The 14,141-nt window shown below is 44.4% G+C and overlaps 1 protein-coding gene across 1 annotated transcript; it reads right to left on the reverse strand.

The window, feature by feature from the left end:
• Positions 1-9,076: 9,076 nt before the first annotated feature.
• LOC732758 (terpene synthase 2) lies at positions 9,077-11,689 on the reverse strand. Its single transcript, NM_001112384.1, has 7 exons — positions 11,471-11,689; positions 11,109-11,352; positions 10,626-11,013; positions 10,257-10,475; positions 9,917-10,055; positions 9,468-9,725; positions 9,077-9,355 (listed from the first exon to the last, which is right to left on the reverse strand). Exons 1-7 carry the CDS (start codon positions 11,687-11,689, stop codon positions 9,077-9,079), a joined length of 1,746 nt encoding a protein of 581 aa, NP_001105854.1.
• Between the last annotated feature and the right edge of the window lie 2,452 nt (positions 11,690-14,141).

A 14,141-nucleotide genomic window follows, 5' to 3' on the forward strand; every position in this document is an offset into this window, starting at 1 on the left:
ATCGAGTAATAACCCCTTGTGAAGGACTCCCGATGATTTGGTTTTGAGGATGAGCTTGAAGTAGTGATGAGTTTCTCCTGTCAACCACTTGGGAAGAAGATCCTGGAGCATCAACATCTTCGGCTTGTACCCTTGCTTGTTCATGAGAGACAAATGTATCTTCATTTGCATGCCTCTCATCTTTTTCATCATCTTGTGGTACATTTGATGAAGAAGGCCTGTCAATGATTTGCACCTCTTCTTCATCTTCTTTTGGTTTGATAGCTCCAATAGGCATGTTCTTCATTGCTTCCCTAAGTGGCTCATCACCTACATCATCAAGATTTTCAAGTGCTCCTTGGGAGCCATTAGTCTCATCAAATTCCACATCATATGTTTCTTCTACCACGCCAGTGGCATGGTTGAATACTCGATATGCTTTGGACTTTAATGAATAACCCAAAAGAAAACCAATATCACAACGTCTTTGAAACTTCCCTAGATGATGGCGTTTTTTGTAGATGTAGCATTTGCACCCAAACACCCGGAAGAAAGAGACGTCTGGCTTTTTCCCATTTAGCAGTTCATAAGGAGTCTTCGCAAGTAGCCGGTGAGGAAATAGCCTGTTTGATGCATAGCAAGCAGTGTTGACAGCTTCGGCCCAAAACCTCTCCGGTGTGTTATACTCATCAATCATTGTTCTTGCAAGGGTGATCAAGGTCCTATTTTTCCTTTCAACAACTCCATTTTGTTGAGGTGTATATGTGGCAGATACTTCATGCTTGATCCCAATTTCATCACAGTACTCATGAATGTTGGTGTTGTCAAATTCTTTGCCATTGTCACTTCTAATCTTCTTAATCTTGCAATCAAATTCATTTTGTGCTTTCTTGGCAAACTTCTTGAATATAGATGCAACTTCAGATTTGTCATGGAGAAAGAACACCCAAGTGTATCTTGAGAAGTCATCAACAATCACTAGACAGTAGAGGTTGCCACCGACACTGACATAATTTGTAGGTCCAAATAAATCCATATGAAGTAGTTCCAGTGGCCTTGATGTTGACATGAAAGCTTTAGTGGGATGTGTATTAGCAACCTGCTTTCCAGCTTGACATGCACTGCATGGCTTGTCTTTTTCAAATACCACATCCTTTAATCCTCTAACCATATCTTTCTTTAATACCTTCTTGAGTGTGCTCATCCCAACATGTGCAAGCCTCCTATGCCAAAGCCATCCAAGAGAAGCTTTGGTGAAGAGGCAAGTTCTTAAGTCTGCATCTTCTGAAGTGAAATCCACTAAGTAGAGGTTGTTGTATCTAAATCCCTTGAATACCATTGATTCATCATCCATTTTTGTTACAATAACCTCTGATGGAGTGAATAAGCATTGAAGTCCAAGATCACAGAGTTGTCCCACTGATAATAAATTGAAGCTCAAAGGTGCAACTAAGAGAACATTTGATATTGATAAATCATTTGAGATTGCCACCTTGCCAAGTCCTTGCACTTTTCCTTTTGAGTTGTCTCCAAATGTGATTTTATCTTGACCATCAACATTCTCATCTAATGAGGTGAACATCCGTGGGTTGCCTGTCATATGTTGTGTGCATCCACTGTCAATAACCCAATGGCTCCCACCGGTCTTGTAGTTCACCTACATTCACAGACAATTCAAGCTTGAGTTTTGAGGGCCCTATATTGCATAGGACCAGTGACTCTCTCAATTAAGGACTTTGCCACCCAGATTTGTCTAGGTCTACTCTTATTTGGTGGACCTAGGAATGTAACCTTAATCTTTCCATTTGCAACCTTTCTTAGAACATAGTGAGCATTGAAAGCAAATGGTCTTGAGTGCTTAGGCAAGGGAGTTGGTGGTTTAGCTTTGCAGTTGTGGGCAAAATGACCTTCATTTCCACACTCAAAGCATTTGATAGGCTTGTGAGTCTGCTTTGGCTTGTATTGAGTGATAGCTTTCTTTTGCACAAAAGCATTGTATCCAATACCACTCTTGTTATTTTTCATAACAGTGTTCATAAGCAGCTCATTTTGGAGGTATTGACCCTTGTTGAACTTTTGCACACTTGTTGCAAGATGTTCATTTTCACTTTTTAGTTTCTTGACCTCATTCTTAAGCCTTTGATTATCCACTGCCAACTCATTGTTGAAATCATTGTTCTCAATAGCAACTTTTCCTCTAGTAGTTGCATCAGTCAAGTAATTCTTCAATTTTTGGTTGTCTAAAGTCAGGACTTCAACTTTTTCAGTCAATTCAGCATGTAGACTAGTTTGCTCTTCTTGAATCAAATCATCACATGAGGTTGCTACATCAAGCTTAACAACAGGGTTAATAGCCTCATGTGTTTTGCAAGATAAAAGTTCATTTTCAACAAGAAGATTGTCATGATCAAATTTAATTTGAGTATAGTCTTCCTTGATCTTTACTAGTCTATTTTGCAACTCCCTATTAGCTTCATTTAATTTGTCATATTTTTCCTTAGCATCTTTTAGGGAGTTTGTGAGCTCATTTACAGTTGATGACATAGTTTTATTTTCTTCTTTTATTTCATCACTAGCCTTTATAACTATGTCATACTTAGCATTTAAAGATTCATTTTCATTTTTCAACCTATCACATTTAGCTTTTGACTTTCTAATGATTTGAGTATATTCTTTAAGTAAGTCAGCTAACTCATCATACGAAGGTGAAGCAAATTCTTCATCACTATCACTATCACTATCATCATCAATGTTAATATCATTTTGTACCTTCCGTTCACCCCTAGCCATGAGGCATAGGTGAGAAGTGGATGATGGCGATGGTGGTGGTGAAGAGAAGTCCCCGGCGATGGCCGCAACTTTTTCATCATTCTCTTCTTCACTTGAAGAAGACCCACTTGATGATTCGATGTCGGTGAGCCAGTCGCCAACAATATAGGCCTTTCCATTCTTCTTCTTGTGGAACCTCTTTTGCTTTCCATCCTTCCTCTTGAAGAATTTCTTTTCCTTCTTTTCATCATCGCTGTCATCTTCCTTCTTGCCCTTGAACTTGTTTTTCTTGGGCTTGTTACATTGATGAGCAAGATGACCAAGCTCACCACAGTTGTAGCAGTCCATCTCAGAAATGGGCTTTCTTTTGTTGGAAAAGAACTTCTTCTTTCTTGAATCAAATTTGATGCCTTCTCTATTTAGCTTCTTCAACATCTTGGTGGTCTTCCTTACCATCAAGGCAATGTTTGCATCAAGGTCATCATCACTTGAGGATTCTTCCTCAACTTGTATTTTTGCTTTTCCTTTTCTTTCATGATTTGCTTTGAGAGCCAAATCCTTTCTTTTGGAAGATGATTCTTCTTTGTCGTTGATGTGCATGTACATTTCATGGGCATTGATCTTTCCCAAGATTTGTGTAGGTGTGGTAACTGAAAGATCCATTTGATGTAGCACAGTGACAATGTGTCCATATTTGTCTATTGGGAGGACACTGAGAATCTTCCTCACAACATCCGGTTGTGAGATTTGAGTAAGCCCCAATCCATTGACTTCCTCTTCAAGAATATTAAGTCGTGAGTACATAGCATTTGCATTTTCATTAGTAAGCATTTCAAAGGAATTTAACTTTCGCATGGCTATGTGATATCTTTCCTCACGTTCACTTCTAGTTCCTTCATGTAGAGCACAAATGTCCATCCACAAATCATGAGCATTTTTATGATTCCTTACTCTATTGAACACATCTTTGCAAAGGCCTCTAAAAAGGGTGTTTTTGGCCTTAGCATTCCATTTCTCATAATTGAACTCATCACCTACAAGATTTGTGGGATCTCTAGGTTCGGGGAACCCTTGTGTGGCGGCTTTATAGACACCAATGTCTATAGCCTCTAAGTATGCTTCCATACGAATTTTCCAATAAGGAAAATCGTCACCATCAAAAACGGGAGGAGGTCCATCCCCACCGGACATCGTAACTCTAGCGGTTAAGCTAATCTATGAGCAACAAGGCTCCGATACCAATTGAAAGGATCACGATGCCCAAGAGGGGGGGTGAATTGGGCTTTTCTAAAAATCAACACTAATTAAAACCTAAGCAAGAGCTAAACAAGAGCCCAACTTCACCCCAACAACTAGCACTAAGAATATAATACTAGAAATGTAACAAAGCTAAGATAATACTTCAAATACTTGCTAAACAAATACGCAATGTAAAGTGCTTGAATTAAGTGCGGAATGTAAAGCAAAGTTCAGAAGACTCCTCCAATTTTTCCCGAGGTATCGAAGAGTCGGCACTCTCCACTAGTCCTCGTTGGAGCACCCGCGCAAGGGTATCGCTCCCCCTTGGTCCTCGCAAGAACCAAGTGCTCACTACGAGATGATCCTTTGCCACTCCGGCGCGGTGGATCCCTCGAGACCGCTTACAAACTTGAGTCGGGTCACCAACAAGATCTTCACGGTGATCACCGAGCTCCCAACGCCACCAAGCCGTCTAGGTGATGCCGATCACCAAGAGTAACAAGCCGTAGACTTTCGCTTGACCAAGAGAAGCCTAATGCAAGTGGTGTGTGCTCTAGGTGGCTCTCACTAGCGCAAATGAGGAACAAGCGCGGATTATGATTCTCTAATCTCTTCACTAGGCTTTTGGTGCTTGCAATGCTCTACCAATGTGCTGGAATAAATGTGGAGTGCAAGACATTGAATATGGTGGGTGGAGGGGGTATAAATAGCCCTCACCCACCAACTAGCCGTTACAGGCAATTTACTGCGTGATGGCGCACCGGACAGTCCGGTGCGCCACCGGTGCGCCAACGGTGCGCCACCGGTGCGCCAACGGTCACTTCCAACGGCTAGTTCTGACAGAGAGCCGTTGGACTCATGGCGCACCGGACAGTGAACAGTCCACTGTCCGGTGCACACCGGACAGTCCGGTGCGGTGTCCGGTGTGCCACTAAAATTCATCTCCGAAGGCTGCGCTCTCGGGTTTCTGCGAAGGGAAAACACTGCCGTGGACCAGCCTGGCCCCACCTGGCAGAGGGTGCACCGGACAGTCCGGTGCACACCGGACAGTCCGGTGCCCCTAAGCCAGAAACCCTAAGTCTTGTTTTTCAGCTGATTTTCAAATCGGTTTTCGCTCTAACTTGTGTGTGAGTTCTAGAGTGACACCTAGCACTGTATATGAGTGTGATTGTGTACCAACACTACACTAGAACTCTCTTGGTCAAACTACTCATCGACAACCCCTCTTTATAGTACGGCTAAAAGAGAATAAAAGACCTAACTAAATCGCAAGTGTCCACATCTCCTTGACACTCGGACTCCGTAGACCTTCACCTTTTGTTCCGTCGTTTTAGCCGTCGCTTTGAGTTCTTATTTCCGGGATTGTTTTCACCGTTGTAGTACTTCTACCTGTCATGCGACCTAACTTACCATTTGTCTCTGCAAAACACACGTTAGTCACATATAATATTACGTTGTCATTAATCACTAAAACCAACCAGGGGCCTAGATGCTTTCACCGTGAAGGGGTTTCTGTGCCGCGTCAAACATGTCGTAGAATGCCTTTGCGGTCGCCTCTGGCTCGTCCTCCGTACGTCCTTCGGCGAACTGTGCCTCGTGATAGTCGTTCAACATGTCTGCTACCCCGGCATCAGCATCGTAATCCTCGACGTGTTGTCTCACCACCTCCTCTCTCGTGCGATGCGCTTCACCATGGAAGATCCACCGAGTATAGTCCGGCGTAAATCCATTCTTCCAAATATGTTCTACCATGGCCTTCTTTGGTTTTCTTTTCCGGTTGTCACATTTGCTGCACTGACAAGGGACTAGGCTAGCTCCTTTAGCAGCTTCGCCATATGCCCGTTCCACGAAAGCATCGGTCTTCCTAATCCATTCTGGGGTGACATCATTACGTCGAACGCGGCCCGTGTACATCCACTCACGGTCCTCCATCCTCTAACATATATAACCGAGTATAGTTTAATATAGACATGTAATGCATGTACACTACGTTCCTACCTTCTAATAGGTGATGATAGGTCCTAATCCCACCCGCGGTTGCGTAGATGGAGTTAGTTTCCATGCTCTACTCCGATCCGAGATATAATTTTGGCAGCACCTCCCCGCTGTTCTCCGGATACACGTCCTGGCAGGAGAGTGTACTGTCCGAAGAACAACAGGGAGGTGACGCCGAAACTCTTTCTCGGACCGGAGTAGAGCATGGAAACTAACACCATCTACGCAACCGCGGGCTGTCCAAAAAACGTGAACAATTCAAAACTGATACATTTGTAGATATGCAAAGATCTGCATATCTACACCGTATCTCTTTCGAACGGGAGACGCCTAACTGGGTTACGTGATCTACGACCATGATGCGGAAATAGAGGTTATACCTAGGGTGGCGGTGGAGTCAGGCTAGTGGGGCTATGGCGGGTCGGTGCAGTGGCGACGCGACGCGGTGCAGGCAGACCCGCAGCGGCTAGGAAGACAAGTATCTTCTCTGTAAAAGAGAAACACAAGTCTATTAATACAAAAAAAAATCGACAGCACCTCCCCTTTACGTTGAGGTTTTTAAAACCTGCAAATAACACTAACAGCACGATGGCTGACATGCACACAGTAAGAAAAAATTCACCTAAAGTATACACTCCAAAGGTAATAGAGCAATCTAATTAGTGCTGAGAACAAGTGAGCACAAGGTTTTCAAAGATCTATTTCTACTTGCATGATTCTAACTTAACAAGAATTAAATCCTAATTGCAAAAATTAAATCCTAATTGCAAAAATTAAATCCTAATTGCAAGCCCAACATCACTCGAGTGACTAATGTGTGAGAAAAATTTAACACTCTAATTTCCAACCTCGGTCTGCGCAGGGAAAATGTCGATGGCCGGAGCGGGGAGTGGCGGAGATGGCACGGCAGGGGCGGTGGCGCTTGGTGGGGGCGGCGCTTGGTGGCGTGGGGGCGGCGGCGGCGCTTGGTGGCGTGGGGGCGGCGGCGCTTGGCGGCGTGGGGGCGGCGGAGTGCGGCCCGGCGGCGTGGGTGCGGCGTGGGGGCGGGGCGCGGCCCGGCGGTGGCGCGAGATAGAAGAGAGAAGAGAGGAAGTGAGCGAAGAGAAGAAGAGAGGAAGACGACCGAGTATTATTCAACGGCTTTGCCGAGTGCCAGATCGCGGGCACTCGGCAAAGAATTTTTTAAAAATTTTAAAATACATTTTGCCGAGTGCCGCGGACCTGGCACTCGGCAAAGCCATCGTTGCCGAGTGCCGACTGACAGGCACTCGGCAAAACCTTAACTTATTGTTTTTGCCGAGCGCTGCCAGGCTGGCCCTCGGCAAAGAGAGTCTTTGCCGAGTGTCTTCTTTGGACACTCGGCAAAGTACATTTTTATTTTTTTTATTTTCCCAACCAAATTTTTTGTGGTATGTTCCTACACTATATAGACCTACATGTACCATTTTGAGACAATTAGAAAATTGTTTTCAATCGTTAGTAGATTTAGTTCGTTTATTTGAATTTCTTCGGAAAATTTAGATTTGAACTGCAGGTCACTCGAAACTTGGAAAACCGTGCATGCAAAAATGTTATTCATGTTACTTAGCATAAGTTACGACCGATTCCAGGAGCGGACCAGAAACTTCGAGCAACATGCTCACTAAACATGGCCGTGAACTTGCCATACAACTGTTTAAAAGTTTTATAAAACACAAACAAACTTAGAAAATCATGAAACTTGTCCACGTGTCATGATATCATATGTAGAGTCTGTGATAAAAAATTTAGAATGTTTGGAGAAAATTGTGAGACATTATGTGTAGAAACCTAAGAGAACTACACATGAAATCATATAGTTTCAATGTGGATCTTCTAGGTTTGTACATATAGTGTCTCACAACTTTGTCCAAACATTCTAAAATTTTTATCACAGCCTGTACATATGATATCATGACACGTGGACAAGTTTCATGATTTTCTGACTTTGTTTGTGTTTTATAAAATTTTTAAACAGCTGTATGGCAAGTTCACGACCATGTTTAGTGAGCATGTTGCTCGAAGTTTCCGGTCCGCTCATGGAATCGGTCGTAACTTATGCTAAGTAACATGAATATCATTTTTGCATGCACAGTTTTCCAAGTTTCGAGTGACCTGCAGTTCAAATCTAAATTCTTCGAAGAAATTCAAATAAACGAACTAAATCTACTAACGATTGAAAACTCTGTTAAAATTGTCCACAAATGATACATGTAGGTCTACATAGTGTAGGAACATACCACAAAAATTTTGAGAGACAAAATAAAAAAATAAAAATATACTTTGCCGAGTGTCTAGAGATGACACTCGGCAAAGTATGCTTTGCCGAGTGTCTACTGTGTAACACTCGGCAAAGAAGCCTCTTTGCCGAGTGCCAGCCGTTGGCTCTCGGCAAAGACTGACGGTCGTCAGCTTTGGGACGACCGCTGACGGCGCTTTGCCGAGAGCCCCCTTTGCCGAGTGTTTGACCCTCGGCAAACTTGTCTTTGCCGAGTGCGTCCTGTGCCGAGTGTTCAGCACTCGGTAAAGGGGCTCTTTGCCGAGAGCCTAACTTTGCCGAGTGCGGCACTCGGCAAAGCCTTCTTTGCCGAGTGCGGCACTTGGCAAAGCCTTCTTTGCCGAGTGCCCGACAAAAGGCACTCGGCAAAGAAGACAACACTCGGCAAAGCCTGCGATTCCGGTAGTGATGTCACTAAAAATCATATATGGTGTGCTAATTAATAATATCATTAAATCTCTTATGAAACTCGAATTCCCTAAAACACCATGGTAATTAACCGGCCGGTCGTGGCGCCTCCTACAGGGGCCATATTACATTGCATTGCATATTTTAATATTATTACATTTTTTTGAAAAAAATATAATAATAACGACGGTACCATATATGTTGCTATATATTGCATCTTTACATACCATATTCGTTTGCCCAATTATTCTAATCACAACTATCTAATTTTACACAACCTAATATCTACTCTACACTACTGGTCTCAAAACAAATCATCATCTGCATGACATGGACTTTACTTTCATATCTGCGGATCGGAGAGAGCAATGCATGCATGCATGCTTCAAATCAAAGCACCAACATCATCGCCGCGTAGTCCTCGAGGACGGGAAGCCTCTGCTCCTTGTTGTACGAGTACATGACGCTGACCATCCTCGCGGTGTTCAAGCAGACCTGCACGAGGTTCGAGGGGAAGGTCCTCCTGCAGAAGCACTCCCTGTTGAGCACCTCCCACTCCCTCGCGATGAGGCCGCGCATGTGCGCTTCCGCCTCGCCGGGGCTGCGGCTAGGGTTCTCCATGAGGTAGAAGTCCCTGTACGACCCATCGAATCCTTCCTGAGCCTCATCCTGCAAAGCCCATGCACACATCAAGTACGATTGGATTGCAAAATTTAAAGGTAAAAGCATTTAATTAACAAGCTAGTATATGTAGTGTATGGTTCGATGAACTAACGACGACCTCTGCGCTGCCCATGTCATCCCAGAGCCTGAGGATCTTGGCTGGGCAGGAGATGATTGAGGGCATGTGGTCGATGATCGCTTCTTCTTCTTCCTCGGTGCTTGGGTCATCATACCCTAGCATGCTGAATATGTGCATAAATGTGAGCGGCACTCCTGATGTGATGACGCCGTTTCGTAGGTAGTCCTCCGCCGTAGGGACTTGGTCGGTCGCTAGCCATCTCGCCTCAACCATGAAACCGTCGAACAACACCGCCCACTGCACAAAGTTACGATTTGTAGCTAGCGTTAGGAGTTGCTCGATCATTAGCAGCAGTAAACTTATTTATTTATGAATCATTTTAACCAGTTTTAAATCAACTGGTATATTTTTATTTATTTATTTATGGATGTTTGTCTTGATCAAACTGAAGAGAAGCATACATAAGATAAAGGTGTTTATGAACATACTGCTTTCCTAAGACGATTGACATGGTTAGATCCATGCTCCTTCTGGGCAATCTCTGCGATCTCGTTCGTAACGGTGTGGAGGGCCTTATAGCATGATCTCATGCAACTGGGAAGTGAATCAGCAGCCACAGTATCCCACCTGCAGCCAGTGTTGTGGGTTTTTTCTCATATATATTAACATTGTTTAAATTAACAACAACAACAACAACAACAACAACAATATTTACTAGCTATTTCCCCTTCACTCTAAAACAATATTTACTACTATGTTAATTGTGGTTGTATAGCTTTTAATTAATTTCTAGACACATATATATAGTCTAAATTTACTACTACTTACATTTTGACTGCCTCGGTGAAGGCGGAGAGCTCCTCCAGGGTGCCAACGAGGTCGAATATGTCGTCGACGACGTAAACAAGCGAGATTATCTTGGTGATCTCGACCCGGTATCTGGAGAAGGAAGATCCTTGGAGGGCTGCCATGGACCACATGTACCATTTCATCACCTGATCCCGCACCACAGGTATTTCTTCAGCCAACCCTAGGTCCATCCACCACCTGCATCGATCACATTATATATATTTGTTGATCAAATATCTCACCATTATGTAACTCATAAACAGAAGAAGAAGAAAAAAAATTATTGTTCGTTCTAGCTCCAAATTTTTTGTGTCCAGATTCAAATAGATGACCTTTACACGTACGTACCTTTTAATCTCTCGCATCTCTCCCTGATGCAGCGACTTGTTGAGCTGGAACTCGGCAACTGCGAGTCTCTCCACGGCGGCGTCTCTGGAGGGCAGGCTCTGCAGGTAGCGGAGGTGATGCCTGGCCTTGTACTGCGTCAGGCTGAGGTGGTACGGGTGGTCCAGGGACTGCCGCACGTACTCCGCGAGGCTAGGGTCGTCCAGGTACCTGACGGCGGACGCGAGGTGCCTGCTCGAGAACTCCTTGGCCCTGTGGAGCAGCGCCGCCTCCCCTCCCACGTCCAGGTGGGACATGTCGTGCAGGCTCAGGAGCCCTCTGACGTCGTTGCTCAGAGATAGCTTGAAGTCGCCGCTGGCGCCGTCGATGAACCTGCGTAGAACATCGTCTTCTGCAGATGCACATGGACGACGACGACGACGAGATGTTTAATTTCTTTCTTCTTTCGTCTGCTGTGTGTAGTACTGGGTGTTTATCACTACTAACTTGCTGAGACATCGTGTCCTGCCTCTCTCAGGAGCCTGAACGCGAGGGTTGCGTCGAAGAGGTCGTCGCTGTGGAGGAGACGCGTGCAGGCGCCCGTCGCCATGGCGCCCTCGATCTCTTCCTCGAAGTAGTGGTCGATGCAGAGGCGCTTGAGGTTGTCGATGGTGACCAGCATCTCCCGCCCGCCGCCGCTCTTCTTCTGACGCTGACGCAGCATCCGTTTGACGTCCGTCGTCAGGCCCTCCTACGTACGTACATATGTATGTTTCATGTATGGAGAGTGAGGACATGCATGCATGCATGTGGTGATGTACGAAGAAGGAAGAAGAAATGGACATGTCTTTGCTAGGCAGGATAGCTACCTGGAGATCGAAGTCACTCCGCAGCAGCGTGTTGGACGACGATGATGCCGCCAAAGTACGGACCAAGTGGCCGCGCTGGCGGACTTGGTGGTGGCTGTTTGCAGCTGCCGCTGCCGCCGCCGGCGAAGCTGCTGCAAGGAGAAGAGGCTCCACGAAGGAGGAAGAAGAGATGATGCTTGCAGGTGCAGCAGACATGGTTGCTCCTGGTAGAGAGTACATCGTCTACTACTCGAACTAACTGAACAACAACCAGCTAATCAATCAGAAACCAAAGCAAGCCGCTGCTAATTAATGGCGATGCGCCGATGTATAGCTGTGAGCAGCTAGCTGTGCCTGCTTGTGTTGTGAGTGAGTGAGTGATATGCATCCAGGTGAGCGCAGGCCCTCCAATTTATAGGGCGAGTCGTACTACCGTCGTGTTTGCATGCAGCTTCTTCCGATGCCAGCATACATATAGCGTCAAGCTGCATGCTGTCCGAATTAATTAATCCTGTCGTTAGTGTAGATGATTCATTAGGTCGTCTATTCTCAGGTCAGGGCATACAGATACATACACACATCACCTTCATTCATTCAGTTAACTGTTGTGTTGCTGCTGCTGTGCTGCATGCTGTGCGAGACCGGCCCTCGGCCCATGTGAAAAAGTTTCTGTACAGATTAATTGTACCGTAACTTCTTTTCCTGTTGCAATGGATAAAAAAACGCTGTTGCACGTGCAGTTCTACCGTAGTGTCGAGTCTGTCAACCTAACGTCTTTATTCTCAAATATTTATCGTTCACTGGTTTATTTTTAACTAAAATGTGACAAATAAAAAGGAACGAGAGGAGTATCTGTTTGGAGAAAAAAAGATGAGCGTGTGTTGAATATGGAACACAAATGTAATTTAGTTTCAGGAAACAATAATTCTTCCAAAAAAAGCTCCATTTAAGTCTCTATGATTGCGACGACCACAGTTGGTTCCCGATACGTACAAAACACAACCAATAATACGGAGAAATGTAATGTCTTTTTCTCGCACTGTTGCACAATATATGATGTCACTGTTGAATTTGAAAGCGCTGTGTATTCCGCCTTCCTGCAGCAGTGTACCACGTTTATTACATAACAAATGCGAGGTGCGTGGGGTCAGCGGAACAGCGACGGTGGTCAAGTTTGGACCTTTGTAAGATCTTATTGATGATGTGTGTACACACTCAATGCAATATGTACTACAAAAAACAAATGCAATATGTACTTCAAAAAAATTATTTGGGGGCACATACAGTTTATATAGAGCGTCGATCTCCGGACAATTTTCTTTACTTTTTTTCTAATGACATCAACTGTTGCAGCTGCAACTCTTAAAAATAAAATAATGTAGAAAACACAACTACAACTAGATTAAAGTCGCAGCAAACCGCAGCTATCAAGCTGTTGTATTTTAGGTGCCTCGAATATAGACTCTTTTCACGCGATGATGCTAGCTACGGCCATAGCTCTTTCTATGCCACTAGTTATGATGCTGCGGCCAGCGGGGCGTAGCACTACTAGAATCCGACTCTTTGTCAATTGAGACACTCGGCATTAACAGACACTCGACAAAGTCTCCTTTGTCGAGTGTCAAACGCTCGGCGAGACACGACACTCAGCAAAGGGCCATCAGCAGCCGTTTATAGCTGACGGGCGTTAACTTTACTGAGCGTCAGGCGTTGACACTCGGCACAATAGCTTCTTTGCCGAGTGTGACACTCGGCAACGCATATTTTCATCTTTTTCTTTTTTCCACTAGATTTTTGTGGTGTGTTCTACACTATGTAGACCCACATGTTCGATTTTGGCACAATTATAATAGTGTTTGCTATAAATATTAGATTTTGTTCGTTTAATTAAATTTTCCTCGGATAATCCAGATTTGAACTGCACGTCACTCGAAAAATGAAAAAGAGAAGATCAGAATTTTCAAGCGTCATACTCACGAAACAAGGTTGTGGACTTATTATTCAGTTGTTTTAAAATTGTATAAAACCACAAATAAAGGCAAAAGATCATGAAACTTGTCATAATATCATATGTAGAGACTATGATAAAAATATTAAAAATATTTCGTAAAAATTATCACGCACTAGCGACGGCGTGCGGGGCGTATATAGCTGAATCGTGGTGATCGAGGTATGAGAGACTGCATGCCCGCAGTAGCCACAAATAATGGGAGTTGGACCCATTGAACTGTAGGGATTATTCTCGTGGTCCCAAGAGAGAGACTGCAGGATTGTGTGAAATGATGACGGTTAATTGTCACCTAAGAGTCCGTTCGGTTGTACCGGAATAAGTCAGAATTTATTCTCGCTCATCAAAATCTATATAAATTAGTGAAGTAATCCGACTAGGAATTAATCTAAGGCTCCAATCCCAAACAACCGAACATGGCCTAATTAGTAACAAGGCCCCTAGGAATCGGTCCTGACCACAGATGGTCACGGAGTTGTTGGACTTCGACGACGAAGACCAAACGCCGAGCATGCGTAAGCGATGAAGGTAGCAGCAATGGCGACGGCCCCCTGTCCTCTTCAGCTCGCATAGCAGCATGCTATTCACAAGCTGCTAGGAGCATATATATAGATACCAAAAGCCGAGATGGCGACCGGTACGCGGAGTGACTTGACCATCACCAACAGTACGTGACAGGTGACA

Source organism: Zea mays, chromosome 5, assembly GCF_902167145.1.
Source record: "Zea mays cultivar B73 chromosome 5, Zm-B73-REFERENCE-NAM-5.0, whole genome shotgun sequence".
Taxonomy (NCBI): Eukaryota; Viridiplantae; Streptophyta; class Magnoliopsida; order Poales; family Poaceae; genus Zea; species Zea mays.